Here is a 26,841-nt window from a genome sequence, read left to right on the forward strand (position 1 = left end):
AAGTCAGTTATGTGTCCCAGGTAAGAGAGCAGGGGTTCTGAGCTGGGCAGATACAAAGGAGGCTCTGAAATCCCCAAGTAGAAAAGGACAGCGTTTGGGAGGCAGGATACCACGTGCAGATAGATCCCAGTGATTTTGATACCAAGGCTATGTGCTTGCTTCTGCAGGTGGCACGGCGCTGCTGGTCTGGAAACCCCAAGGCCTATGAGATCATCTGCCAGACAATGCAGGAGAACAGTGGCCTGGTGGTGACCCTTCCCCATGAGGTGGCTGACGAGCAAGTGCTGCAGCAAGCCCTGCGACCCTGAGAAGAGCGAGGGTCTGCTTCATCCCTCCTTCCCACTGCCCTCCCCAGAAGCTCATCGCCTCCCCCACACACTGCACCCCTACATGGCACTCTTAGTACCCCACGCAATGAACCACAGAGGCCTATCAAGGTGGAGGCACTTGTGTTTGGCCACTGGCTTGAAGGCAGGGTACATCTTGTTCATGAACAGGCCCATAAGCCTGCAGTAGAGTAGACTCCAGCTTGGATAGGAAGGAACCTTGAATGCTGGCCAAGCTGGCACTAGCCTCATAAGATCCTCTGTGACCTTCTAAATGTGCTGTTCAGTCTCCTGTCTACTACTGTCCCCGCACTGTTACCCACCCATCCATTGTCTATGCCATCACTTCCGGTTCCTCAGAGAACTGGGCATGGGTACACCAAGTGCTCACAGCAAGTCCTTGGTGCTGAGGAGTATGGGAAAGATAGACAAGAAATAAACACTCAAGTAGAGGCAAGCGCATGGCGCACACTGGTCTGGCAGGAGTGGCCAGGTGCTGCTGAAATGTGGAGAAAAGACGCTTTCCAGGCCAGCAGTGTGAACATGAGAAACAGAGCCAACCACTTCCAGAAGTCCCTGGGTGGATCTGGAATGCTGCAGGAGTTGCCTTAGCCAGAAGCTGGCTTCTTAGACCTTTCCCACAGCCTGCAATCCGCCAGACCTACACCAGCCTTGCCTCTGAAGCAGGAGCCCTGGTGAGAAAGTTGGGTAGCTGTGCTTCCTCAACCTGCTGCTGGAAGTTGCCACTACTTTATAGCGCCTCCACCCCCAATACCCAGCTTTTAGACCCCCTCCCACTACTGTGCCCTGTGCCCTCTTTTCAGTCACCAGGCCAGCTCTCCTGCTGTGTTGCCCCCTAAGCTGAGGCAGGGCTACAAGGCAGTTAACTTACAAAGAGAAAAAGGATATTTTTTTCCTTTTGGCTGACAGTTCTGGATGTCCCCACCCAGGAAGGAAGTCATTTTGCTTTGGGGCCAAACAGCAATGGCAGGGAGCACATGGCAGAGAACACTACTTATTCTGTGGTCAGGAAGAAAGAAGAGAGACTTAGACCCAAGTCCTACAATCCCTCAAGGGCATGTTCTAATAACCTAAAGGCTTTCCCCTAGCTCTGCCTCTAAAGGGTCCATCACCTCCCAGCGCATGTTTAGAATAAACCTTTAGCCCTTCAGGAACCATAGCAGAGATCAAACCGGCTTTCTGGTATTTTGGTCTGTGTTTCTTGAATAAAATAAAGATTTTCCTAAATCAAAAAGGAATCAGACAGCCTTCAGTGAGGGACCAGGGCTTCTGAGCCTCAGTTTCCAAATACTGCACAGCAGAGCCACAGTACCTGGATCTCTTGTCCTCCAATAGGATGAATATCTCACATGCCATGTCCAGTATTCAGATGTGGCTTGTGTGACCAAGAAATTGAATTGTAAATTTTGACATTTTAATTCATTTAAAGTAAATTTAGTTCTATTTCATGTAAGTGTAACTGAAATATAATGAGATTAAAATTACATATAGGTTTAGGCTAGACCTATTCCATTTTCCCCCTAAAAGCCAGGAGCATGTTGATTTATAAAAATGCAATTGTTATAGAGGCTGGTGGAGGCTCAGTGGTAGAACACATATTGAGTATACACAGAGAGGGGGGGGGAGAGGAAGAGGGAGAAAGAGAGAGAGAAATAAAATTTAGTTGAACAGATAAGTACACGTAGTAGCATTTGAAAACAAGCTACCCTCTTGTGGGGTGATACTGAAATGACCCCCAACACAGCAGTGTGGATAGGCAGGGCTCAGTCTACCCTGGGTGATGTTGAATGGGCCCCGATCTGATTGGCTTCCTCTATTGCCCATGAGGTCAATCTTGCTCAGGTTTCTCATTGGCCTCTATGTAGGTTCCCTGCCTCCATTCTTGGCCTAATTTACTCCTGTGGAGATCCTTGCAAAGTGCCACAGCAGGGTGTCATATCTCTGCCTGAAAACCATGGTGGCTTTCCTGATGCTTGCTGGAGCCAGGACCTGAGCATCCCAACTTGGAAGGAATAGAAGAAAAAGTGCTCCTAAAAGAGAGTGGGGTCCAACAGAAGGCAGCGGGTACCTTGGTGAGGAGGCCTCTGCAAACCAGAGGAGAGTGTGCAGTGCACAGCAGGCAAGATGACTCCCGGGAAACCCGAGAGCTTGAATCCACCCAAGGACAGGTGTCCTAAAAATTACTAAAACACGCTTGCAAAGGCAGAGAACACAGAAGAGAATAATGTCTACATGCTATCCACTGCTTTTGAACACGTTTCCCCTTTTTCTTACATTGGAGTAAAACACACAACTGTAACTTTAATTTTTTTAAATGGATGTTTTTAATGATGGCTCTTAAATGCTTTCACCTCCCCTTTAGCCCACCACCCACCAGAGGTAGGGGAAAGAAAGGATGTGGGGGAAGTGCACCTGTTTAAAAAGTTCTTTGGAGCAACTCGAATCTGTGTTGTCTGGATATTGGCAGTTCAGTTCCCAGGTCAGCAGCGGCAGCTCAATCCACTGGGATACACCAGCAGTCCAGTTCAGTAGAGTCAGGGTAGCAAACGTGAATCTGCAGCCCTGGCATGACCTAGCAGAGTCAGCCAGGCCTCAGCCTCTGCACAAGTCAGTAGGAGGAACCCAGAGGGGCGCCAGGAAAAGTTCTCGGCTGTGCCTCTCTCAGAGAATCGAATATCAGTGAAGACTCCAACAGGTATTGTACAGCTAGCTCTGTAGACAAGCCTAGCTGAGCCTCAGTCGCTGTCCATCAAGTCCTATTTATACCCTCTAAACATCATGTGTCGTCCATGGGTCTTGTCTTAGCACGTGGGTCTGTCTCAGCTGATATTACTCTGCCAGTCACTCAGTCTACAGAAGCTGCAAGAAACTGCAGCACACCACCAGAAGTTTTTTGGTGCGTTTCTCTCTATGGAGTCCTGACAAATGCCGCTCATTCATTCATTGTAAGGTGGACCAATACATGTGTGTCATTAGCAAAGAATCCTTTATCATGTGTCCTTTCACATGCTTATTTTAGCAGAGCCTATTTTCACCTGTGTCTGTGTTAGTCAAATGTTCCTATTCGAGTCTGCCTTAGTCTTTTCGTCTATGTCCACTTCAGGAAAACACTCCTTCATAAGCTTTTCCCAGCAAAACACCATCCAACACAACTGACTTTCCAAAGAACCCTTAAATTTCCACTTCACACTAAGTTCCAGGATGCAGCTCAGTGACCTGAAGCACCCCATGGTGCTATGCAGCAGTTCCCACCACCCAGGTCTAGGAGCCAGCTTTTCATCCCCCCAAGCTGACACTGCCCCCTCCTCAGCCTCTGGTATTCATCAGCCTACTCTCACCCTATTGCATTGTGTGCTCCAGAGACCTCACAGATGTAGAGTCACACAGTGCTTATCCTTCCGTGACTGGCTTACTCACTCACTGTCATGTCCTTGAGTTCTTCCACGTGGCAGCACATAGCAGGATGCTCTTCCACGAGTTCCACATGATGGACCACGTTTGCTTAGCCCTTTGGCCACTGAAGGGCTTGCAGGTTCCTGTGAATCCTGCTGTGAGCCAGATGTGCATGTGTCTCCCCAAGGAGAGTCATGCTTCCAGGTCATGGTTTGCATCTAGAACACTAACTATAGGGATCACATAATTCTATTTTTAAGTTTTTAAGGAACTATCAAAACATTTTCTATAGTAGGAAAATAGTTTCTAAATCTAGAATTTACTTTCTAAAATACTTGTTTGTGGTCTAAAACACTCACTAGAGTCATTTAGATGAATCAGTGATTAAAGGCACCTGCTACCATGCCCAATAACCTGAGTTAAACCCCCAACCTACAAGGTGGAAGGAGCCCATGCACGCTTGTGTGAGCTCGTGTTTGTGCAAGCGTGTGTGCGCGCACACACACACCTAACTGCAAACTCAATAGTGCCAACAGGAACCTACGGTGTACTCAAAGCCCCTTTCTCCACCTCACCATGGAGGCGGCATCAAGGATCCTTCTAGAAAAAAAAATTTCACTTTCATTTCACTTCCTGGTACCCCTTTAACTCAAACCATATTTTTTATATTTTTCCTTTCTAAGCTCGCTATGCTTATTCAAAACACTCTTCATGAGACTTAACCAGAGAACAAAGTCTATAATGGGCATTTCTGAGACCTTGTTGATGCAATTAATTTGTGTCTCTTCACCTTAGCCTTAGGCAGACTCTTTATACAAGGGCAAAAAGCAAACACATTCTTCACCAAAATACTACAAAAACAGTCCACATACCAAGGTGGTTCTCCCTTGAAACCTCTTGGGCCAGGTCTGCACAGTTGAAATCACTCACAGCAACAAAGGCTTCCATATTCCTGCTAGGATAGTTCATTAAGCGCCACTTAAAACATTCCATGGCTTTACAAATACTAAGTCCCAAATTCCACATTCTTTCCAACAAAAGCATGGTCAGGCCTATCACAGCAATACCCCAGTCCCTGACAAACTTCTGTCTTGGTTAGGGTTTTACTGCTGTAAACAGACACCATGACCAAGGCAACTCTTATAAGGACAACATTTGATTGGGGCTGGCTCACAGGGTCGGAGGTTCAGTCCGTTATCATCCAGGCAGGAACATGGCAGCATCCAGGCAGGCATGGTGCAGGAGGAGCTGAGAGTTCTAAATCTTCATCTGAAGGCTGCTAGTGGAAGACTGACTTCCAGGCAGCTATGGTGAGGGTCTTATAGCCCACACCCACAGTGGCACACCTACTCCAACAGGGCCACACCTACTCCAATGGGTCCACACTTTCTAATAGTGTCACTCCCTGGGCTGAGCATTTCCAAACCATCACAGAGTGCGCAAGCACATACATAGACAGGTAAGTTTCTTTCACAAACAAATGTGCTCTTCCTATTTCTGTATTAACTTTTAAATGTATTTCTAATACAAGCATACAGTGGAGTCATTGCTGTCGTTTGTTGTCAGTGGTTTTGTATATCAGATATGCTATTCAATCAACAATTTTAATGCCAAAAACTTTTGCTTCTCAGATAACCCACCCCTATTAGAGGCTAGAACTAATTCCCCATCTCCCACTAATCTACTGTCTGTATAACTTAGCTCTTCTGGACATTTCATATACATGGCATTGTAACACATTCTATTTTGTGGCTCAAATATTTTTCATAGGTTTGTTTATGACATATCTTGCAAAACTCTGTTATGGCTCAAAAACATTCCAGTATATGAACATATATTCATCTGAAACTTGCATTGTTTCCCCTGGGGAGTTGTTGTAACAGATTACTATAAGCATGCATGTAGTTTTTGTGTAGACATATTTCCATCACCCTTAGGGTAGATGCAGGGAGAGAGAGATACCCTTACATTTTAAGGGACAAATTGGTGGGAATTGGGAGTAAACCAGTGTAGGAGGTTTTAATAGTATTTGCAGTTTCAGAAGACTAAAGCTTGCCCTACAGAGAACAGGCTGGGGGGGGGGGGGGAGGACGGGAATGGGATAGGGGCGGGGCAACAGTTGGGTAGAGGGAGGCTGAAGACAGGTCCCTTGGTTATTTGAGAATCTATGAGTGAAATGTTTGAATTTGATTGTAATGACAGGAGTTGTGTGATTACAGATAAATTCGCATGAGACAAATGGGGTTCTGGGGTTCAGGGAACTAGTAACTAAGGCTGACTTGTATCAAGGATACTTGGAATGCCTTTAGTGGTTTAGGTAGGAATCCCAACAGGACCTGCTATGGGGCAAATCAGATCTGTGGTCCCGTAGCAGCAGATAGACGCGCTCTTTGGCGAGGTCAGAAAGAAGATGACAAGCAAAGTGGAGAGGTTCAAAGCCTGAGTGCCAGTTCTGGATCATGTGGCCACGGGTAAACTTGACTTGTTTCCTTACACCTGGCAATCACAGATTGAATTAGCTCTTTTTTTCAAAACACAGGGGGCACATGAACTTTTAGGAAATGCAATCAGCTTTCATTCCTTTGTGCATCCAGATGCAAAAGTAGGAGCCAAAACCTGAAGACCCTCTTTTTCCAAGTTGGGACTCAAACCAAAGCACAGACAAGTTGGAGGCTCCGCCCCTGCCCCACCCCCGGCTCCCTCGTGACTACAGTCCCGACAGCCCTCGCGCGCCACGCCCACGCCCACAGCGCTTGCGCACGCGCAGCTCGAGATGCTACTCGGGGCTGTACTCTACGCTTTGCTTTGACAGAGACTCCCGGGGGGCGGGCCCTAGGTGTCGCGCGCATGCCTGGCAGGGCTGGGCCGCTCTTCTCCCGTGGCTGCGGTTCGGACGCCTCAGCTGGGCCTAAGATGGACCTCCCGGCGGTGCTCGCCGCCCCGGCCACGCGCGGAGATCAACATGGCGGTGGCCCAAGCCGACTTCGCCGCGGTGCGGGGACGTCCCTCGGTGCTGGTCCCGGACGCCGCCGCCTGCTGCTGCTGAGGGGCCCGGAAGATGGCGGGCCCGGACCGCGTCAAGAGGAGGCCCCGGGGCCCAGCCCGCCGCCCCCGGAGGACGGCGGCGACTCCTTCGTGGTACTGCTGGAAGTGCCGCGCGCGGCCGACACCCATGGACAGGAGGAGGCCGAGCCCGACTCGGGCGCGAGCCCCACGGAACAGGTCCCGGCCGCCTCCCCCGGCGCAGCTCTGGCAGGCACCGTCACCATCCACAACCAGGACCTCCTGGTGCGCTTCGACCGCGGCGTCTTCACGCTGGCCGCCGCGCCCGCGCCAGCCGCCCCGGGCCTGCATCCCGCGACCACCCCGGGCCTGGAACCCTCGAGCGCTGCTGCGTCCCGCCGCGGGCCGGTGGCCGCCAGCGCTGGCTCTCCGGCCTACCGCTGTCCGGAGCCGCAGTGCGCGCTGAGCTTCGCCAAGAAGCACCAGTTGAAGGTGCACCTGCTGACGCACGGCAGCCTCCAGGGCCGGCGGCCCTTCAAGTGCCCGCTGGATGGCTGCGGCTGGGCCTTCACCACCTCCTACAAGCTCAAACGGCACCTGCAGTCGCATGACAAGCTGCGTCCCTTTAGCTGCCCGGTGGGCGGCTGCGGCAAGAAGTTCACCACAGTCTACAACCTCAAGGCGCACATGAAGGGCCACGAGCAGGAGAGCTTGTTCAAGTGCGAGGTGTGCGCCGAGCGCTTCCCCACGCACGCCAAGCTCAACTCCCACCAGCGCAGCCACTTCGAGCCCGAGCGGCCCTACAAGTGTGATTTCCCCGGTAAGCTGGAGCTGTGGACCTGCGGGGACGGGCGGAACCCGACGGTGTCAGGCCCAGCTGTTTGGGCAGGGTTGGCGGGGCTGGGCTGGGCGGGGCGGGAGCGTTATGCCCTGATCTAAATGAGAAGCAGGCAAAAAAAAAAAAAAAAAAAAAAAAAAAAAAAAAAAAAAAAAAAAAAAACACTCCAGTGTTTGTGTTGAGGTTCCTTTCAGGTAGTTAGATATGAAGCTCTGGGTTCCTACAGCGAAGTGGCATGTGTAGTCACAGCTGTCCATGGGGAGGCTACAAACCTTTGTTAATATGCTTCCATTCAAAGTGACCGCTTCTCAAAGTTGGGTCAGGACTATATTTTTCTCATTCTACTCGTTCAACAATACCAGAGGAGTCAGAGATCCAAGACACAGAAATCGAAATATGCCACCTTAAAATACTGAGGGAATGACCACACATTGGTGCTTCTCTGGTCCCTCTCCAGCCTCTCTGGAAACCCCATTGATTAGCAGACACAGAGCTCCTAAGGCCGTCTCATACAATGAATCAGACCCCTATTCTTCCCAATATTATGAATAGAATGATGCTCCTTCACCTGGGTGAACCTCTGCAGGTGTGTGACACAGATGTTTTTGTGTCATTTATGTTTATTTTTGACAGACTTATCAGTTTCTGGAATCATGTCCGTTCTTTTTACTGTTAGCTACCACCTAGATTGCACATTAACATGTATATACACTCTGCTCTAGTAATGTGCATTGTAGATTATTCTCATATAAAGATTATTATTATATGTAGAGTTTAGCAACTGTAGAAAGAATATCTTATGTGTTGTATGGGGCTGGGAGGAAGAACCAGATTTAACTTCTACAAGCAACAGATTCTAGTATTCTATTCTAACATGCACATAAAATATCTGATAGAGTCTTATGTAGAAATCATCAGGCTGCTGATTGAAAACATGCAGTCATTTCCTAATATGAGAATGATGATTGCTGGTCTCACCCTGGTAAACATAACACCATTCTCTGTCATACTGGGAAGGACAGGGATCTACTCACTTAAAAGCATGAGGTGCTCCTGAGGGTCTTGTGCTGGCAGATCACTTGGGCTTCCATAGGAGCTGGACAAGGGAGCAGGGGAACACCATTAAGTGTCCAGACAAAGAGAGGTTCTTTTGGCAGCATGAGCTAGGAAGTGGCAGTGGGAATGGTATAGGGCTTCAGGAAAAGATCAGAGAGTCAGGGTGAAAGAGCTTGCTTATTGATAGGTGGTGATGAAGACTGTTGATAAGGCAGAGAGTGCTAATGTTCAGATTAACCTAATCACATATACCCTAAGTAGCAAATCAGACAGCTTGAGGCTAAGGAAGAGGACCTTTGGATGAGGCAGAAATTCCCTGGGCTGTTACTTTTCTGCAGGCTGTATAGCACTTCACAGTCCTAGTGACTTCATTTTAGAGAATCTGAGAAAGAGCTGTAACAAAGATACAGCTCCTAAACATCTCTCAGCTTCTTACTTTCAACCATATTTGAGCACGAAATAGTTTGTCAAAGAAGTGTTGATGTAGGAATTGCTGAGGTGTAGGTTGCTTGGGCTGAAGGGTGAGGTAGGGTGGGACTGTGAGAACAGATGAAGCTGGCAACCTGAATAAATGGGTAAAAGAGAAAGAGAACCCAGATGGTAAGATGTGGGGTGTCAGTTGCAGAGGCCGGAGGGGATTGCAAAGTGTGGAAAAAACAGTATCACTCTAGTGGGACAGAAAATCTGAGTTAGCAGGATGGTTGCAGCCCTACAGAGCTGTGCCCCACTAAATCTTGATGGTTAGTGTTTAGTTTGTCCTGCTCATTTCTTGGGTTCCAGACAGCACTGCCAACTGAGTTTGTAAAAGACAAACCTAGTTTTTGCAGAGTTGTCTGCAGAACTGCTATGTTCTGGCCAGCAAATGCTATGTTGAAAGACAACCTCTTAATCTCTACATTACACTGCCACAGGTGGCCTGTGTGTTGCATCACATGTGCAACAGGACCTTCTGTACCTTCTAGAAAGCTAAGCATTGGTGGACAGAGCTTTGCAGATGTGGTTTTAAGTCATGCCTTTCCTTGTCTGTTCATGGTGAAGTGCCACAGGACGACAGTAGTGTGAGCTGCACTATGTGACTTTTGTCCTGAGAGTTGAGCTTGTGCTTTCTTCACCCAGGCTGTGAGAAGACGTTCATCACAGTGAGTGCCCTGTTTTCCCATAATCGAGCCCACTTCAGGGAACAAGAGCTGTTTTCCTGCTCCTTTCCTGGATGCAATAAACAATATGACAAAGCCTGCCGACTGAAAATTCACCTGCGAAGTCACACAGGTATGAGCTGCAGTGCACCTCCATGTAGACATACGCTTTGTGGTGGCTCTCATGCTCATGGCTATGTTGTGTCATGTTTTTCTTTTACAAGGTGAAAGACCATTTGTTTGTGACTCAGACAGTTGTGGCTGGACCTTCACCAGTATGTCCAAACTTCTAAGACACAAAAGGTAAACCAACCATACATTTTGGCATTTAGGTTCTGAAAGCACATGAACGACGTGTCTCAGACCACTTTTAGTGAATTACTTACAGATCTCAGGCAGTTTAAAATGAAGGTCAGTGTCAGTGTTTTAGAAAATCAGACAACTGTAAGAAAAACACTGAGTCTCTTCACTGAACAACAGCTGTTTCCTGTGTGCATTTGATTTGGTTTACTTAACATCCTGTCAATACAATTAATACTCTTCTTCATGATCTTGCAAACTTTCAGCAGTAATACTGACAACTAGGGGTCTGTGTACACTTGACATTTCAATATGTTTTCTCATTCCATCTTGGTCACAGCTCCGACATTGGTATTATACAGATTCAGAGAGGGTGGGTGGCCTGTGTATGTTTTCATGACTGGGGTCTGAGGTGCTGAGAGTGAAAGCATTACTTAGAAAAAGACAGTGTTTGCAAGTTTACTTAAGAGGAATCTTTCCCACTGCTGCCAAGCTGTGTGTATATCTTCTGATCATCTGTGGCTCGGAAAGAACATTGGCCATAGAGATTTCTAAATAGTTCACATTACTTCATTTAGGGCTCAGCTCTTCCTAGATTGTTGTAGCACTAATTATTCCATTTCTGGTTCTGAGACTACCTACCTATCAAAGAATTTCTGATTATGGGGCAGCTAAACAAACCCTGTGTGAACATTCTGAAATGCATTAGTCATTCTGAATGGAGGGAGCATACTGTTTCAGGTCTAAAGTCTCATGCCCATGAGTCTGTGAGTAATAATTGCTCCCTTAATTTTTGTTTTGTTTTGTCTTGTTTTTTTGTTTCAGGAAACATGATGATGACCGGAGGTTCACTTGCCCTGTTGAAGGCTGTGGCAAGTCATTCACTAGAGCAGAGCATCTGAAGGGCCACAGTATCACCCACCTGGGAACAAAGCCATTCGAATGCCCTGTGGAAGGTAGCATTTAAAACGTTGCTTTAGCTGTAGACAAAGTGCCACACCAACCCTGCTGTTAAGCTGTAAGTTTGAGTTGCAGAAGCACTGTATTTATTCTGTTGGTTGAGAGTAGGTGCACACTGCCTTAGGGGAGTGTGCTAGAAGAAGTACTCAGTCTGAGGCTGTGGTCCACTACCTGTTTAAATGGGTGATTATGAGAAGAGTGTACTGGACTGTGTGGTCTGGTGTGTAGCTTGGCCTCACTGACAAATAGCTAGTCTTGTTGCACCTGGGCAGAAATAAAGCCTGTCTGATTTTTTTCATAAGGGTATATGCATGAGACTTTGTCTTAGTTAGGGTTTCTATTGCTGAGAAAACACCTTGACCAGAAGCAACTTGGAGAGCATCTCAGCTTACACTTCTATGTTACAGACCATCATCAAAGAAAGTCAGGGCAGGAACTCAAGGAAGGGACCTAGAGGCAGGAGCTCATGCAGAGGCCATAGGTGAGTGTTGCTCACTGGCTTGCTTCCATGGCTTACTCAGCCCTCTTTCTTAGAGCACCCGGGACCACAGGCCTGCATGTGGTACTACCCACAGTGAATGTGGCCCTGCCACATCAATCATCAAGAAAATGCCTCATAGACATGCCCATAAACCAATGTTTGTAGACATTTTTCTCAGTTGAAGTTCTCTCTTTCAAAAAAACAAATTTAGCTTGTGTCAAGTTGACATAAAAGTAGCCAGCACAGGCTTTTTTCTTGGAAATGTTAAATTTTAATGTATTTGTATGGTCCATCTATACCACCCCTGCTTTAGTTAAAGGAAGGAACAGTCCAGCATGAGTCTGTTGAACCCTAAATCTGTAGACTTTAGTTATCTTAGCTGGAGAAGGATGATAAAGACCAACAGCAGTTTTTACAACGGACTGAACATAATGCAGATAGTGTGATCAAGCTTTCCCTCCTGTCACCATGCCAGTTGTGAGTGAATATGACAGGTAAATAAGAACATTCTGGCTGCTCGACCTGTTGGGGTTCGTCCATACTGCTCTTGGGAGGTGGAGTGTGAATGTCCTGATCAGTTTAAGGAGGAAAAGCTAGCCAGACATTAAAGGAGGGCTGCTGGAAGCAGAAAGACCAGAGGGAGAATCCACAGGGTAATAGTAGCTCATGCTGGAGCCAAGGCCCAGCCTGGTCTTTGGAGACTCACTGCAATCACCCTGATAAGACAGTTGCTCCTGGGCTAGGGGCTGACAGCAGAAAGAAACATCAACAGCAAAAATAGAATCGAAGCTTGCTGGGATTATTTGGACCTGGATAGGGAGTGAGGGGTAGTAGTTGAGATCAGTGTCTTAGCTGATGTTGGGGTTGGAGAAGAGAAGAGTTTGGTCATATGGTACATAGAATGATAAAATGTGGGGCTGGAGAGATGGCTCAGCCATTAAGAGCACTGTCTGCCCTTCCAAAGGTCCTGAGTTCAATTCCCAGCAACCACATGGTTGGGCAAGATCTGATGCCCTCTTCTAGTGTCTGGAAACAGCTACAGTGTATTCATATAAATAAAATAAATCTTTTTTAAAAATGATAAAATGTTCAGTTTGAACAAAGGTACTCAGAAAGCAGATGTGTGACTGCTGCTAGCTTAAAGAGCAAGCTGGACTATAGGTAAAATCAAGTAGCATGCAGGTCCTCATTTAAGCCCTGCAAGGGGATGGAATTCTCAAGCAATTCAAAATGTGAATTCTGGATTCATGTCCTGAGTCTGCCTCTTGCATGGCTCAGGAGTCCTGGGATAAACAAAACTGTGCCTCTTTTCTTCATCCATAAAGTAAACTAAACCTATAGGGTTCTTGCAGGGATTCAGCTAATTGAAACTTTTAAAGCTTATAAAAGCATTAGTATTTATCAGTTATAATAGTTGTAGTGATTACTGTCAGGTGGAGTTTTTTTTTCTGCTTTTAAGCCTTAGTGAGCCATGGTGGAGAGCCACAGATGGTGGTATAACAGGGGAAAGGCTGCCTTGGTAAGGCAGGATCCTGAGCCAGCAGGATGTCTATGGAGGGCCAACTATGAAAGCTGAGGCCCACTAGTATCATTTGCTGTTGGTGGGCAAGTTTTGGTAGGGCAACTCAGGCAGAGCTAGTAAGCAGGAGGCAGGTGCTGCTCTTTTTGATAGTTCTTCTGGGAGTGATTGGGGAAAGGAGAAAGGGCAATTCACTGTTAATGATGGAGTGTTGAAATTCTCAAGGAGCTTTGAGCCTCAGCAGAGAGAGTGTGATAGGACTTGGTCAAGGCCTCTGCTTGATGCAGTGGAGCCTGACGCAGAGACTCCAGAACTCCTACATATTGGACTAAATGAAACTAGGCTCTGTGTTGAGAGTGGTGTCAGGGACATCTCAGGGTGGTAGGCAGTGCCAGTGCTGGGAGCCGTAGGGAATGTGGGTCCATGTGAGGAAGGGCCCTGGCTGTCTCTGTGCAGTGTGGGACTTCATTTCATTCTCACATGGATCTTGATGTGTTCCTAGACAAGCTCTAAGGCTGTTCCTTATCTTGCCCCCATGCATCTCATTTTACAGACAAGGAAAAGCTGTTCTGCAGTGTCAGAAGCTTATCTGTGGTCATGGGACAAACAAGGGTTACAATGCAGACAGCCTTAGCTGGGCAGTTCCCTGAGCCCTAACACCCATCTGCTTCAAGGCCTGGCCCCACCACTCACCTGGGCATGTCACCCACTGCACCTTGCTCTGGCATCTGTCACTCAGTCTTCTCAGAAGCTGTTTATACAGCATTCATCGTTTCAGCATTGTTCTTTTTCTAACTTACTACCTATGTGCTCATCCAGCTCACAAGCCTCTGAACTCAAGAATTCTACCTCCCCTGCCTGGGTCTCTAGAGGATAGAGCACCAACATGACAGGCTGTCATGGATGAAGGGAAGGCAATTGTAAACATGGGTTGCCTCCAGCACTTGAATCCAGATCTGATGTGTGAATGAATTGAATATATAAGCTGGGGAATGCTGGCTCTGACTCCTCTTGTACCCGTGACCTAAAGCCAGTTGCTTAGTGCCTGCGATGCACACAGTATTTGGTCCTGTATTAAGATGGCTCCAACCCTAGAACTGTAGGATTCCTTTGTTTTATTTTTTTTTAATAGCTTAATAGAGGTGATTCATACACATTTTTTAACTAAACTTTGACTCGGGGTTTTTAAGTTGTTTCCACTTAACTCTGAGCAGTGGGTTGTTTAAGTTGTTTCCACTTAACTCTGAGCAGTGGGGAACAGTGAGCTTGATTATGTCACGTGTCTCAGACTAATTCATAGTCTACGTAGTCCTTTATAATTTTTCCTTTATCCCTTGTGCCAGAGTATTTGGTATATGTCACTTGTTAGTACCAGTGCTTGGGAACATAGTGTCATGATCTGTATTACGGTTCTCTAGAGGAACAGAACAGTTAAAATGAATCTATATATATTAAAAGGGGGTTTTATTAAAGTGGCTTACAGGCTGTGGTCCAGATAGTCCAACAGTGGCTGTCTCTCAAAGGAAAAATAAAAGAATCCAAAAGGCTGGAGGTCTCAGCGTACATTGGAATTTTGAAGAAGTAGGCTCTAAATCTAGTGAAGGAATATCTTGGCAGCAGGATAGATAAACTTACCAGTGAGAATGAGGGCAAGCAGGCAAAACCCAAAAGCTTTAATCTTTCATGTCCTTTTATATAGGCTGCTACCAGAAAGTGTGGCCCAAATTTAGGGTGGATCTTCTGGCCTCAAATGATCCAATCAAGAAAAGTCTCTTACAGGTGTTAGTTAATTCCAGATGTAGTGCAATTGACAACCAAGATTAGCTAGCCTGGCTAATCTTGTCAACTTGACACACAATCATATCTCATGTCATGTTTTATTTCCAAATAAAAACAATAACCAGCTCATAGTTACTCCTAACATGATATAACTATCCTCCTATAACTGCAAATGCATTATATATCTTAGAATATATGGCAGTGTTCCATGAGAGACAGCCTTTTAGTATCTCATAACTTACATATTCTAACCACTGATATCTCAATTGTTGTTACATAACATGATAAACCTCGGAAAGAAAACGATGTACAAGCACATTCTTAACAAAAAATGTGACAGAAGAACATGCCAGTATCATCCTCAGTTTTGCAACTGGTCACATGGCCTTGGTGTTTATGACTAACTTCCTTTACTACCCACTCTGTATTTCCTCACCCTCAGTAAGCACCTCAGCAGGTCTTGGGTTTTTGTTTTTATGTCTTTTTTTTTCCTTAAGAAGTGACCCATACCTTCATTCTTGAAGGTTCTGAGCCCTTTGTCATCCTGAGTGGATTGGGTTATAGCTTCACATTGACTTAATTTCTGTCTTAGGGTTACTATTGCTATGTTGAAAAATCATAACCAAAGCACCTTGAGAATAAAAGGATTTAGAATAAAAGGTCTATAGAAGGAAATCAAGGCAGGAACTCAAATCAGGAGGGAACCTGGAGAAAGGAGGTGATAAGAAAGAGTCCATGGAAGGGTGCTGCTGCTTACTGGCTTCTTTCTCACAGCTTGCTCAACCTGCTTTCTTATACCCCCCAGGACCACCACCAAAAGTGACACCACCTACAATGGGCTGGGCCTTCCCACAAAAATCATTAATTAAGAAAATGCACTAAAGGCTTGCCTGATCTTATGGAGGTATTTTCTTATGAGGTTCTCCCTCTCAGATTACTCTAGCTTGTATAAAAGTAACATAGAACTAGTCAGTACATGATTCTTAATTACTGTTGTGGAGGGAGTTGCATGTGGCACAGTGGGTCACAGCGCATATGTGAAAGCCAGCAGACAACTTTGGAGTTGGTCCATTTCTTCCACCATTATGTGAGTTTCGGAAATCAAGCTCAGGTCACCAGACTTGGGTGACAAATACCTTCCTTCTGAATTGTCTTACCAGTCCAGTGTCATGTTGATGTAGTTAGGAAGTATCCTTGATCATTCTCAGGTATAACTCTGGATCCCCTCTGTGTTCCAGGGTGCTGTGCCAGGTTCTCAGCTCGCAGCAGTCTGTACATTCATTCTAAGAAACATCTGCAGGACGTGGGTACCCCGAAAAGCCGCTGCCCAGTGTCCAGCTGCAACCGACTCTTCACCTCCAAGCATAGCATGAAGGCGCACATGGTGCGGCAGCACAGCCGGCGCCAAGGTCTGTGATTGTGGCCCTGGGGGTTGCAAAGAAGTATGTGCCTGAGCATGAGAGAAGTGGGATTGTCCCTCCCTCTCACCTCTCAGTCAACATGCAAACCATGAAGTTGGATCCCTGTGTTTCCACACAGCCGTGAGACCTTTGTGCTCTCCTCTCCTCTCCTGCTGCTCTCATCTTACCACAGCCTCTTTGATACTGTTTTTCCCTTGCCTGTGAAGTTCTTCCCTTCAAATGTGCCATCATGTTGTCATGTTACAGGCTTCCCCTTCACATGTGCTCTAAGTCTGTCTATAGCTGGGCCCTTGGCCCTGTTTGCTCATCCTCTGAGTCTGTCTTGCCATTTGCTATGTCCATCCTTCCTGAGCACTGAAGCTTGTCTTTTCCTCCTGGTCTTAGGAGACAATGGATCCTACACAGAGGACTGTGTCCTACAGATGGACAGGAAACTTTCCAAGCTCGGGGTAGAACTGTGTCTCAGGAGTGGGCTGGGTATGAGAGAAGCACCATGATAGTGGTCAAGGATGTGTGGAAGGGAGGATGCTGACCTGACTTTCAGCATCTGTGGTAGAGCACTTAGAAGCCTGCCCTTCTACATCTTATCTACAGATATGGGCAGGACATCAAGACTATAGGAGTGGCAATGGTGGCTGTCTCTCTGGTTACCTGTGCTCCTGGTAAGGTAACTTGGTGATGGCCATGCTTGTTTCTAGCCAGTTCCCCCTCACTGCCTGTGAAGTAGGGAATACCACTTAGCTTTTTCCCAATTGGGATCCTGAGCAGGGACAGATTATCGAGTCTTATTTCTTTGAGCTTTGAAAATAAGGAAAGTGATATTATGAGTCAGTCTTGGTTAAAGTGTCTGATGCAGGGCTCTGAGCAGCTAGAAGGTTTGTGTTCTTCATCTGATTTCTTCTCTTGGGAGAGGTGGTTGCTAATCTGTCCTTTGGTTCTCAGGCACTGTAACCTCATGCCGCAGCAGTTGCCACTCTGCATTGTAAAAGCAGTTGCCCTCCTGCTAGTCTATAGATTCCTTAAGGACAACAGAGTGGGTCTCCTAAAATTCGTGTTGGGGGATGGCACTCAACCACTCTCTCCCTCTCCAGCTCTGAGCTGTCATTCCCTCTCAAGCTGCATCTCTCTTTCCCTAAGCTGGCTAATTCAGGTTACTTCGCAGGAGTTTGCTTTAAACTCTGGATGGATGAGAGTCCCTTTTAGCAGGCTATGTTTATGGCATAATTGGCTGATCCATGTATCATTCATTCTGCCCATCTTGGTCAGTAAAGGACCAGGCACTCAGGGCTGCCTGATGACTGCTGGCCAGTGTTTCAGTTCACCTCACCATGCTACAGGAAAACTTGCCACGGTCGAGACTAAAAGGAAGCACTCAAGCCAGAGCCTTTATTGGGTTCTGTTTACCTCCCAAAGCCACAATCCTAACCATTCGCACTACATGCTTTTGTTCAGTCAGTGATTTTTCTCTTGTGTATCCATTCATACCAATTCTCTAGTTGGCAGTTGTGGAATTAATAAAATATTAGGGGGAAGAATTTTTAGTAAGTTGATATCTTTGTTCCACCAAAACCACTCTCCACAAAGAACAGAATCAAGATGTGTGTTTATTTGCTTATTTTTAATTTTAAGAAAGTGACAGGTTTCCTGTGAAGCAGGATTCTAGAAAGAATCACTCCCATCTCAGAATGTTGTATTAATGCTGGGATACTGTTGAAGATACTTTGTGAATGTGACTACTAAAGTCTGTTTTTGGTTTTTGTTCTTATGTCTAGACTAGATGTCTTTTCTAAGCTTGAGTTAGAAATGCAGTATGCAGCCTAGTGGTGGTAGCATATACCTTTAATCCCAGCCCTTGGGAGGCAGAGGCAGGCAGATCTCTGTGAGGCCAGCGTAGTCTACAGAGTGAGTTCTAGGACAGCCAGGGCTACACAGAGAAACCCTGTCTCAGATCAACAAAACAAAACAACAAAAAAACCTTATTCAGACTGATCTGGCCTTCACGCTTATAAAGTATGCATTTGTGGGTAGCATGTAGTTGGTGTGGGAGAAACAGAACAGAGTGCTCCTTCCCTCTGCTTCAGTAAGGAATGTAGGAGGACCTGATATCTGAGCTTCGTGCATCTGCATAAACCTGGAGCTTTCAACCCAGTCCAAATAGCCAGTTTTACTCCTTTTACTGACTACAGATGACTCAAATTAATCCAGTTTGTGGATGGCAGTAGATGTGGAGCTGGGCACAGAGTTTAACAAGACCTGAGATGACTGAAGATCATTATAAAAATACCCCAGAGTCAGAGTTAGTCTTAGAGCTGACTTCTGGAAGCTTTGTGCTATGGATAGATTGAAATCTTGGTTCTTGGTTGGCTACTGCAGCATGGGAGGAAGGGCAGGCTTTGGACCACAGAGACAGCCTGAGGACATGAAATAATAGCTGCCGTTCCTATTGTTGAGTCAGCTCTTCCTTTGGTGTCTGCTGTTCACTGTGTGCCAGCAATAGGTCTGTTTTTACCCTGATGACAAGGCCTAGTGAAAGAGTAGTCAGTGTTGCTTCTAGGGGCAGCTGCTACCATTTCAAGGAGAAAGATTTCTTTCTGTCTGGCAACGTAGTAACTGAAATATCCATTGCTTTTACAGATCTTGTACCTCAGCTGGAAGCTCCAAGCTCTCTCACACCCAGCAGTGAACTGAGTAGCCCAGGCCAAAGTGAGCTCACCAACATAGATTTAGCAGCACTTTTCTCTGACACACCTGCTAATAGCAGCAGTTCAACAGCTGGGTCGGATGAAGCACTGAACTCTGGGATCCTCACCATTGATGTCACTTCTGTGAGCTCTTCTCTGGGAGGAAATCTCCCTACTAATAATAACTCCTTAGGGCCAATGGACCCCCTCGTTCTAGTGGCCCACAGTGATATGCCTCCAAGTTTGGACAGTCCTCTTGTTCTTGGGACATCTGCCACAGTTCTCCAACCAGGCAGCTTCAGTGCAGATGATTCACAGGCCATGAGCACAGGAGCAGTAGGCTGCCTGGTGGCTCTGCCTGTGAGGAACTTGAGTCAAGACTCTCCAGCTTTGACCCCCAGCAGTAACTTGACAGCACCTGGGACCACACCAACTTCTTCAGACAGCATCCAAGAAACTGGCAGTGTTCCAGATCTGCTGGTTCCAATAAAGGTGGAACAAGACTTGTCTCCTGTCCCAGATGTGGTCCAGGGGCAGACAGAAAGCCATGGGCCATCCCAGTCTGTGCTGTCCAGCTCTGCAGAGAGGCCAGGGGCTCAGAAGGACTCAGAGCTCAGTGCTGGCACAGGCAGTCTCTACTTGGTATGAAGCACTCTATTCCATCACCACCACTAGCTCACTTCCCTAATGCACTTTGGATCATGTTTGGGATGAATCCAGTCTATGCAGACGGTTCTTTCTGGTGTGCAGAAGGACAGATGGAGCCTGACTTTGACCTTGAGTCTGGAATTGACATTCTTACAGCTTTAAGCAAATCACTTAAACTATCTGAGCCCTAGATCCTCACTTATTTCTAAAATAAGGGGTTTTGGCTATATGCATTCTAAGATTCTTTTGAGTTCTGTGATTTTATACAGTTTTCGTGAGAAAACTTGAGGCATTTCTTAATATTGAAGTATTTATCTTTGTGCTTTTCACATAGTGATGAGTCCTAGAAGAGCAATGTTGACATCAATCATCTTAACAGTTCAGTGGGAACTTGAAAGCTGCATCAGGATATTTTTATTAGAATAACAGTGATTTCTGAGCCTTCGTTCTTGAAGGATTATGACAATACTCTAATTTTGAGGCTGGACAGTTATTGTATTCTATATTTATATCAATTTTACCTTTAATATAATCTAAAGTAATTTAAAAATTCTTAGAGAGAGTCTGACTTTCCTCAGTCTACGATGGAAATGATCATATAGGTTTCTTTAGAATGCTGGTTGAAATTTATTTTGACATTTTTCACATTAAGATTCATACATCTTACCTTACTATAGCCTAAAATACTGTTGTGAATTGGGATCAAGTGTGAGGGTACCTAGCAACCAACCTACTGGGGCCAACTTGTATTTATCTCAGTGTGAGAGCTACACAGTCAGTCTCTCATTGCTGGTGTCTGGCTGGAGGTGGCAGAGCTACACTTGCCAGCATTTGCTTAGGCTGCCACAGCAGTTGCTAAGAGCAACAGGTGACTAGATAGGCACTGGAGGTAACCACAGGTCAGCATGTGGGAAGCCTGTCCCTGGCACTCTGTGCCTCCCTGTGTCTCAGGAAAGATGGAGTGGAAGAACCAGCAGAACCTGGGTGGACGTGGAAGAGCCAGCAGAACTGAGGCTTGCCCCTTGTTTGTTCTCTTGATAGCTATGTGGCATTGGGCTCCCCTGCTTCTCTGAGTGGGAATGGTGTTGTGAATGGGTTTCAATATGCTGTGAGCTGTAGAGGACTGTGTTCCTTTACTCCATGTAGTTTTAAGAATGAAGCTTTTCTTACTAAGTGTTCACACATTTTTTTTAAATTTCCTGTTTGAATACTGCTTCTCTGGCACCTCCATAAGTACTACTGAATTCAGTAGTGCTTTCTGTATTGGCAGATGACAGTGTGGCACTTGCTGCCAACACTACCCAGGGCCGCTGAGACATAACCCTGGCATCAAGAAGACATGGTGTTTTAGGGAACAGGGTGGTGTACAGCTCTTAGCAGTCTGTCTCTAAAATATCTTAGAGCGTGTAGACCTTGGAGGAATGAACTTCACTTGTCCAGATGGTGAAGTTGTGCGTGTTTTCCTTGGCTAACAATTGAGCATGTGGTTTCCCACACGCCTTTGCTGGTGACTGAATCTTGGAGCTCTGATACGTTCCCAGCCAGGCTTATTAGTCCCCTTGCTACCCTTCCTCTGCTGTTTAGATCAAGCAACTGACACACTTTTCTTTGGTCCCAGGAAAGTGGGGGCTCAGCAAGAACTGATTACCGAGCCATTCAACTAGTCAAGAAAAAAAAGCAGAAAGGAACTGGGAGCCATGAAGGTGAGGCGAGTGCTGCAGTGCTGGTGGGCAAGGGGCGCAGGTCTCTGTGTCACAGTCACAGGCAGAGGAAGCACACGGAACAGTTGTTTCTGTGTTCTTTGTCTTCTGTGTTCAAAATGCCCTTTTATCAATTCCTTAGCTTAACATGAACTTAGAAAACAGGTAGCAGCCAGATCACCAGCATGTCTGAACATGCTCAACAGGTCTGAGAGGCCCTCGGAAAATCAAGGGTTCAAACAGGGTCAGTTCTGGAAGGCTACTGAGTAAATGAGCCGAGAGGGCCAGGTGTCAGGAAAGCAGAAGGGTGGCTGGATGCCTAGTTAGGCCTGTCCTTGTGGGGAAGCCCTGGCCTGGTATGGCCATTATGTTAGCTAATACATATCTAGGAGAGCTGTGTGAGGGCAGCCTATGTACAGCAGTCTTTGGTTGAATCAGCCTGAACCTATACAAGCAGCAGGTCACTTGAATGAAAAAACAAATCAAGACAGTACCACATGGGCCAATTAAGCCTATGGCCTCACCTGCTGCTCCTTCTGCACATGAGATTGAAGGTGCGGGTGCTGAGAGGAGACTGGTGAGTCCTGTCTAATGTCATCAAAGCTCTTCGCTGTTCTCAGGAGTCATTCATCTTTATATTTACTTAAACTTACTTTGGTGCAGTTTTATATCTTTCCGTTCTTAATGTCATTGCTCCATATTTAAAATAACAGTTTTCTTCAAGCAGAAGTTTCCATGTATGCCTGTCAGTGTCACTTGTAACTTAGGAGAGTTCTGTGGTTTAAGTATCCAAGTGTAAAACTTGCAAGGACAATAAAAGGAGATGTAGATGTCTGTAGAAAAATTGTACTACATGCAAGCCAAATTCATGAAGAAAGCTGGCTAGCTGTCTCTATTGAGCCCAGTTACAATTGTGGTGTCAGAGGAAAAGGAATGCTTCAGACGTTGGGTACAGTGTTTATTGTACTCACCACCCTGTACTTACAGAGGTACTTACGCAGTATTATTTGCAGTATGACATTTTAAAAATTAAAAACATTTTAAAAGGTAGGCACATATTTCAACTTTTTTAAAACTGACAGTTTTTCCTTCACATTGGTGTTGGTAAATGTTAAGGTTTTCAGTTGTCTAGAACCCCATATATGCTGCTGACTCCTGTTGGCTGCTATCAGAGTCCACAGGGGAGTCAGAGGCTGCTCTTGGCAGCTGCCCTTCTGGTTTAGAGCCATAACATGCGCTCCCTTCCCACCCTCCTCCTCCTCTTCCTCCTACTTTCTCTGTCCCTCCCTCTCTCTTCCTCTCCCTTCCCCCCATCTCTCCCTTCCCACCCTCCTCCTCCTCTTCCTCCTTTCTCTGTCCCTCCCTCTCTCTATCTCTCCCTTCCCCCCTATCTCTCCCTCCCCCCCCCCCCCACTCTTTCCCATGTTTGGTAAAACAGGTTGGTTTAGCCTGTCCCATGTGCTCAGGTATCTTTTACAGTTTGCCTCCTGAAGGAAGTTGAGCACTTCCTTCATTGTTATGTGCTCCCCTGAATTAGCTATTACATCTTAAGGCTTGATCTGATTGATTCTTTTGGGGAGAGGAGAGTTAGTCAAACTCTTTGAGGTAGTGCTGGGTTCTTGATGGGGTGGGGTGGGGGGGCTGGTATCCCTAGCAGCCATTGATGACTAGCACAGAGCCATTAGATGCCTACAGTCTTCAAAGAAGGTGATAATAGTTCTACCTTTCTCCTATTAACCAGGACACCTCTCTAAAGAATGGCTTCTCAGTCCTTCACCCTGAGGTACAATCAATAGGAGAAAGTCAGGGTGCTTAAATGTTTTAGAGACTTTGAAGGGAAATATAATCATGACTTCTGCAAGGTATATAGATTTCATGGGTAAGAAAGAAAATGTCCCTGCTAGGGTGAAGGATTACCTTCTGCACTCACCTGTCTTTCTTGAAAAGCACTCTTGAAACCCTATGACCAGCCAGGAGAGGTTCCATGTAGAGTCCCTGCCTTTAAATAGCCCTTGGAACCAACCGGGTTTCTCCTAACATGTACTGCACCTTTAGACTTACAGACTCTCTACCTTGGGCAGCTGTGTGCTATGAATATTGCTGCCCCTGTGTCCACAGCTGTGACATGTGTCCTAGCCATTCCTTGGAATAGCCTACTCATAGCCTCGGTGAGCCTGTTACTAACAGCTGCTGACACAGTAATGGGAAGTTTATTTTTAGCAGGTGTTCGCCAGGACCCTACCTGGACTCAACCAAGCTCCTGTCTGGGCTCTGTTATCAGTTCATCCAACCAAATCAGGGCCTCAGCCTTCCCTTGCCTATCATGATGCTTTTGAAGAATACAGTTCCTCTCTGCAGACTCTCTCCATGTGTATTTCTTGAAGCTTCCTTTTGGTTAGAATGAGGCTCGGGTCTGTTCGAGCTGGAGGTAACGTGCCCTCCTTGTGCATTGTGCGGAGTATAGGTGTTATTGACATGGGTTGTTAGCAAAGGTGCTATTGGCCAGCTTTCTACCTTCTATAAACATTCTATTTTTCTTTGTAGTTATATTTAACTTGATGTTGTAGATATTTTACAATTGTGTGCCCTCAAGTATAGCTTCAGTCATTCTCACAGCCCATTGAAAGCTCTTGTACTCGGTCAGTGCTGTGCAGTTAAAGGATGAGGTCAGACCAAGAGTGGGCTCCAAGAGGGACCTGCGTGGTGAGGACAGTGTAGACTTTTTCCAGCATTGGTGACCAAGAGAGCTCAACTGAAACATTATCTGCAGTAATTATTGGGACTCAATTATGTGAGACCCAGCACCTCCAGAGATAGGGCTGACAGTGTGTGACCCAGGACTACACTGTACAGCACGTTGTTAGCATTGGCTCTCTGAAGAAGTTTAAGGTACCCAGAGAAACAAGAACAGTCTTGTTTGTGTGTTTGTTTGTTTGCTTGTTTTTCATTATGTTTTTATATATTGGTTCTTGGCTCGTATGTATCCTCATGTGCCATGCCTGTACCTGCTATCCTCAGGCTAAAAGAAGGCATCAGACCCCCTAGAACTGGAGTTGCAGGTGATTATGAGCTACTTTGTGGGTACTGGGACTCAAACTTCGGTTCTCTGCAGGAGCAGCTAGTGCTTTTAACTACAGAGCTATCCAGTCATCCACAAAGCAAGAACATGCTGACAAGCAGGACATTTTAGGGTCCCTAGGTTATCTAAGGAGTTCAGTGAGGCTAATTGTTTACCACAGATACCCTGTCGCTCATTATGTTTTCCACAGATTTAACCCTAGACAGTGAGTTTTGACTCTGATAGTTGACTGGTGTTCTGCAGGTGTTTTTAAGTTAGGGTTCTACACACAGTACATGCTCTTCCCTCAGGTGTACTCCATTACTCTCAGCATACTCAGAGGCCTGGCCTTAGATGTTCTCAGTACTGGGTCATAGTTTGACTAGCATTGAGTGTTGCTCTGAGTCTGTTCTCACCACAGCCATTGGAGTTCCTACAAGTTGTTTTTTGTGCCCTTAAAACATGCCCTATCCTGCACTGTCTTTTAAGTCTTTTCTTTATTTTCTGGCCTGACTAGGCTCAGCTTGTCCTGTACTTGTTCTGGCCTTCAGTCAGCTGCTTCTACAGAGAACCTGGCTCCTTTACTGGAGACTGGCATTTACAACCAGGATGTGGGTCCAAGGCTATGCTGGCGAGATGTGTGTACTAGGTTCTCATTGGCCAGTGCTGGGAAATATTTGTAAATATCATTTTAATCAATCTGAACTGTATTTTCTATACAAAATGTTATGTCTTTTGGAAGGTATGTACACAGTATTTACACTCCATATTTTTATATTGATTCTTACCGGTGAAACAGTAAGTCTGAGCACAGGGGTCCCAGTGTAACTACACCTTTGCAAAATCTAAGCTTTATCAAACAGAAAGACAGCACTATAAATGTGGGCACTGTGTGTACATTCTTAGATGTGTGGTCTGAAATCCAAGGCTGCCCCCAGTGTGCTCCTGGTGAGAGTAGATACACAAAAGTTCTGCTGGCATCTTCAGTTCCAGCAGTGAGCTGCTCCTAACAGAATCGCGAATATTAGAATCTTTCTTTTTTTAAAAATATTTATTTATTACATGTAAGTACACTGTAGCTGTCGTCAGAAACTTCAGAAGAGGGTGTCAGTTCTCATTACAGATGGTTGTGAGCCACCATGTGGTTGCTGGGATTTGAACTCAGGACCTTCAGAAGAGCAGTCAGTGCTCTTAACCACTGAGCCATCTCTCCAGCCCTAGAACTTTTTCTTAATGTGAGACTATCACTGGAGAAGGAAGGTCATTGCTAGAGATTGAACTCCGGTCCTTACACATACCAAGTAGGTTCTTTACCAGTAAGCAGTGGCTTTAAGGACAGGAAAATGAAAGCCAACATTAGAAGGAACAATAGCAAGATGCATGTGACCAAAACCTGAGGCCATCTGTGTCACTGTAAAAGTATAAACAGTTCTTAAATGCATTGCCAGGAGACAAAGACTAAATAGATCTAAGCAGAGCGCACCCTGAGGGAAATGTACGGGAAGACCTGGGAAGGTGAAGAGTGACTCAGAAACAGTCCCCCAAAGCAGGAGTGATGTTTGTGTGGAGAGGGCAAAATGCAAGGAGAAGAGGGGAGACAGCAAAGCTAGTCCCTCTTAGGTTGGAGTCCATGTGTGGCCCACAGAAGAGCTGAAGAACATTTATTCTGAAAACTTGGCATCCCAACCAGCACAAAGTGAAAACTAATAGAAACCTAGGGGAAAGGATGAATAAACGCCTAGCAGTATTGAAAGCAACTCACTTAGCTTGTTTGCAGACAACAGAAACAATGAAGCTGTGAAGAATGTTTATTCATGGATTTAGTGAAATTAATTTACTTAATTCTAGTCCATATCCAGTGTGTGTAGAAATTATACAAGAAATGAGGAATGAGAAAAATTACAGCGAACATCTTCATAGGGAAAAAGTTTTGGCAGGCTTTTATTTTCAAACCATTTGTATAAATTATGAAGTAAAATTCTCTTGAAAACCAAAATGAAGCTCATTGAGCAATTGGGTAGCAGAAGGAAAGGAGGGGGAGGAAGCCTAATTACAACAGAGAATGATAGCCGAAGAGGTTCTAGTTGGAGCTTGGGAACAGAAGCAGCATTTGCCTGGGTCTCCTGTGGGGATTAAATGAGACAATGACCACAGGGCACTTGGAGTATAAGCTGATTGTGACTACTGCTGTGTATGAACCAGAGTTGTGGCTCAAAGACAGGTACGGCTGTGTGCACAGGCAGCCTCCTCTTAAGAAAAGGAAGAACAATGTGGAAAATAAGCACATAACAACCAATCCTGAGAAACTACCTGCTCAGGTTGGAACTTTTGGCTTGTGCAGAACAAAACATATTTTTTTTCCTAATTTATTTTTTTTCCTTTTTTTTTATTCGATATATTTTTTATTTACATTTCAAATGATTTCCCTTTTTCTAGACCCCCCACTCCCCAAAAGTCCCATCAGCCCCTTTCCCTCCCTGTTTTCCCACCCAACCCTTCCCACTTCCCTGTTCTGGTTTTG

The 26,841-nt window shown here is 45.8% G+C and overlaps 2 protein-coding genes across 3 annotated transcripts in view; both read left to right on the forward strand.

The window, feature by feature from the left end:
- Uroc1 (urocanate hydratase 1) overlaps positions 1–1,516 on the forward strand; it is a 30,664-nt gene extending 29,148 nt beyond the window's left edge. The window contains exon 20 of the mRNA XM_052172616.1: positions 168–1,516. Within this exon, the coding sequence (XP_052028576.1) occupies positions 168–308 (141 nt within the window). The 3' untranslated portion in view covers positions 309–1,516. The remainder of the gene's footprint in view (positions 1–167) is intronic.
- Positions 1,517–6,495: 4,979 nt separating this feature from the next.
- The window catches only part of Zxdc (ZXD family zinc finger C), a 32,663-nt gene continuing 12,317 nt past the window's right edge, over positions 6,496–26,841 (forward strand). The window contains exons 1-7 of one of the 2 annotated variants that reach the window (XM_052174306.1): positions 6,496–7,563; positions 9,754–9,906; positions 9,998–10,076; positions 10,899–11,029; positions 16,051–16,221; positions 18,868–19,556; positions 21,181–21,265. In XM_052174306.1, coding sequence (XP_052030266.1) covers positions 6,588–7,563; positions 9,754–9,906; positions 9,998–10,076; positions 10,899–11,029; positions 16,051–16,221; positions 18,868–19,556; positions 21,181–21,265 — 2,284 coding nt within the window. In that variant the 5' untranslated portion in view covers positions 6,496–6,587. The remainder of the gene's footprint in view (positions 7,564–9,753; positions 9,907–9,997; positions 10,077–10,898; positions 11,030–16,050; positions 16,222–18,867; positions 19,557–21,180; positions 21,266–26,841) is intronic. The other variant, XM_052174307.1, reaches the window with a different exon arrangement.

This window comes from Apodemus sylvaticus, chromosome 2 (genome assembly GCF_947179515.1).
Source record: "Apodemus sylvaticus chromosome 2, mApoSyl1.1, whole genome shotgun sequence".
In the NCBI taxonomy this organism is placed as follows: Eukaryota; Metazoa; Chordata; class Mammalia; order Rodentia; family Muridae; genus Apodemus; species Apodemus sylvaticus.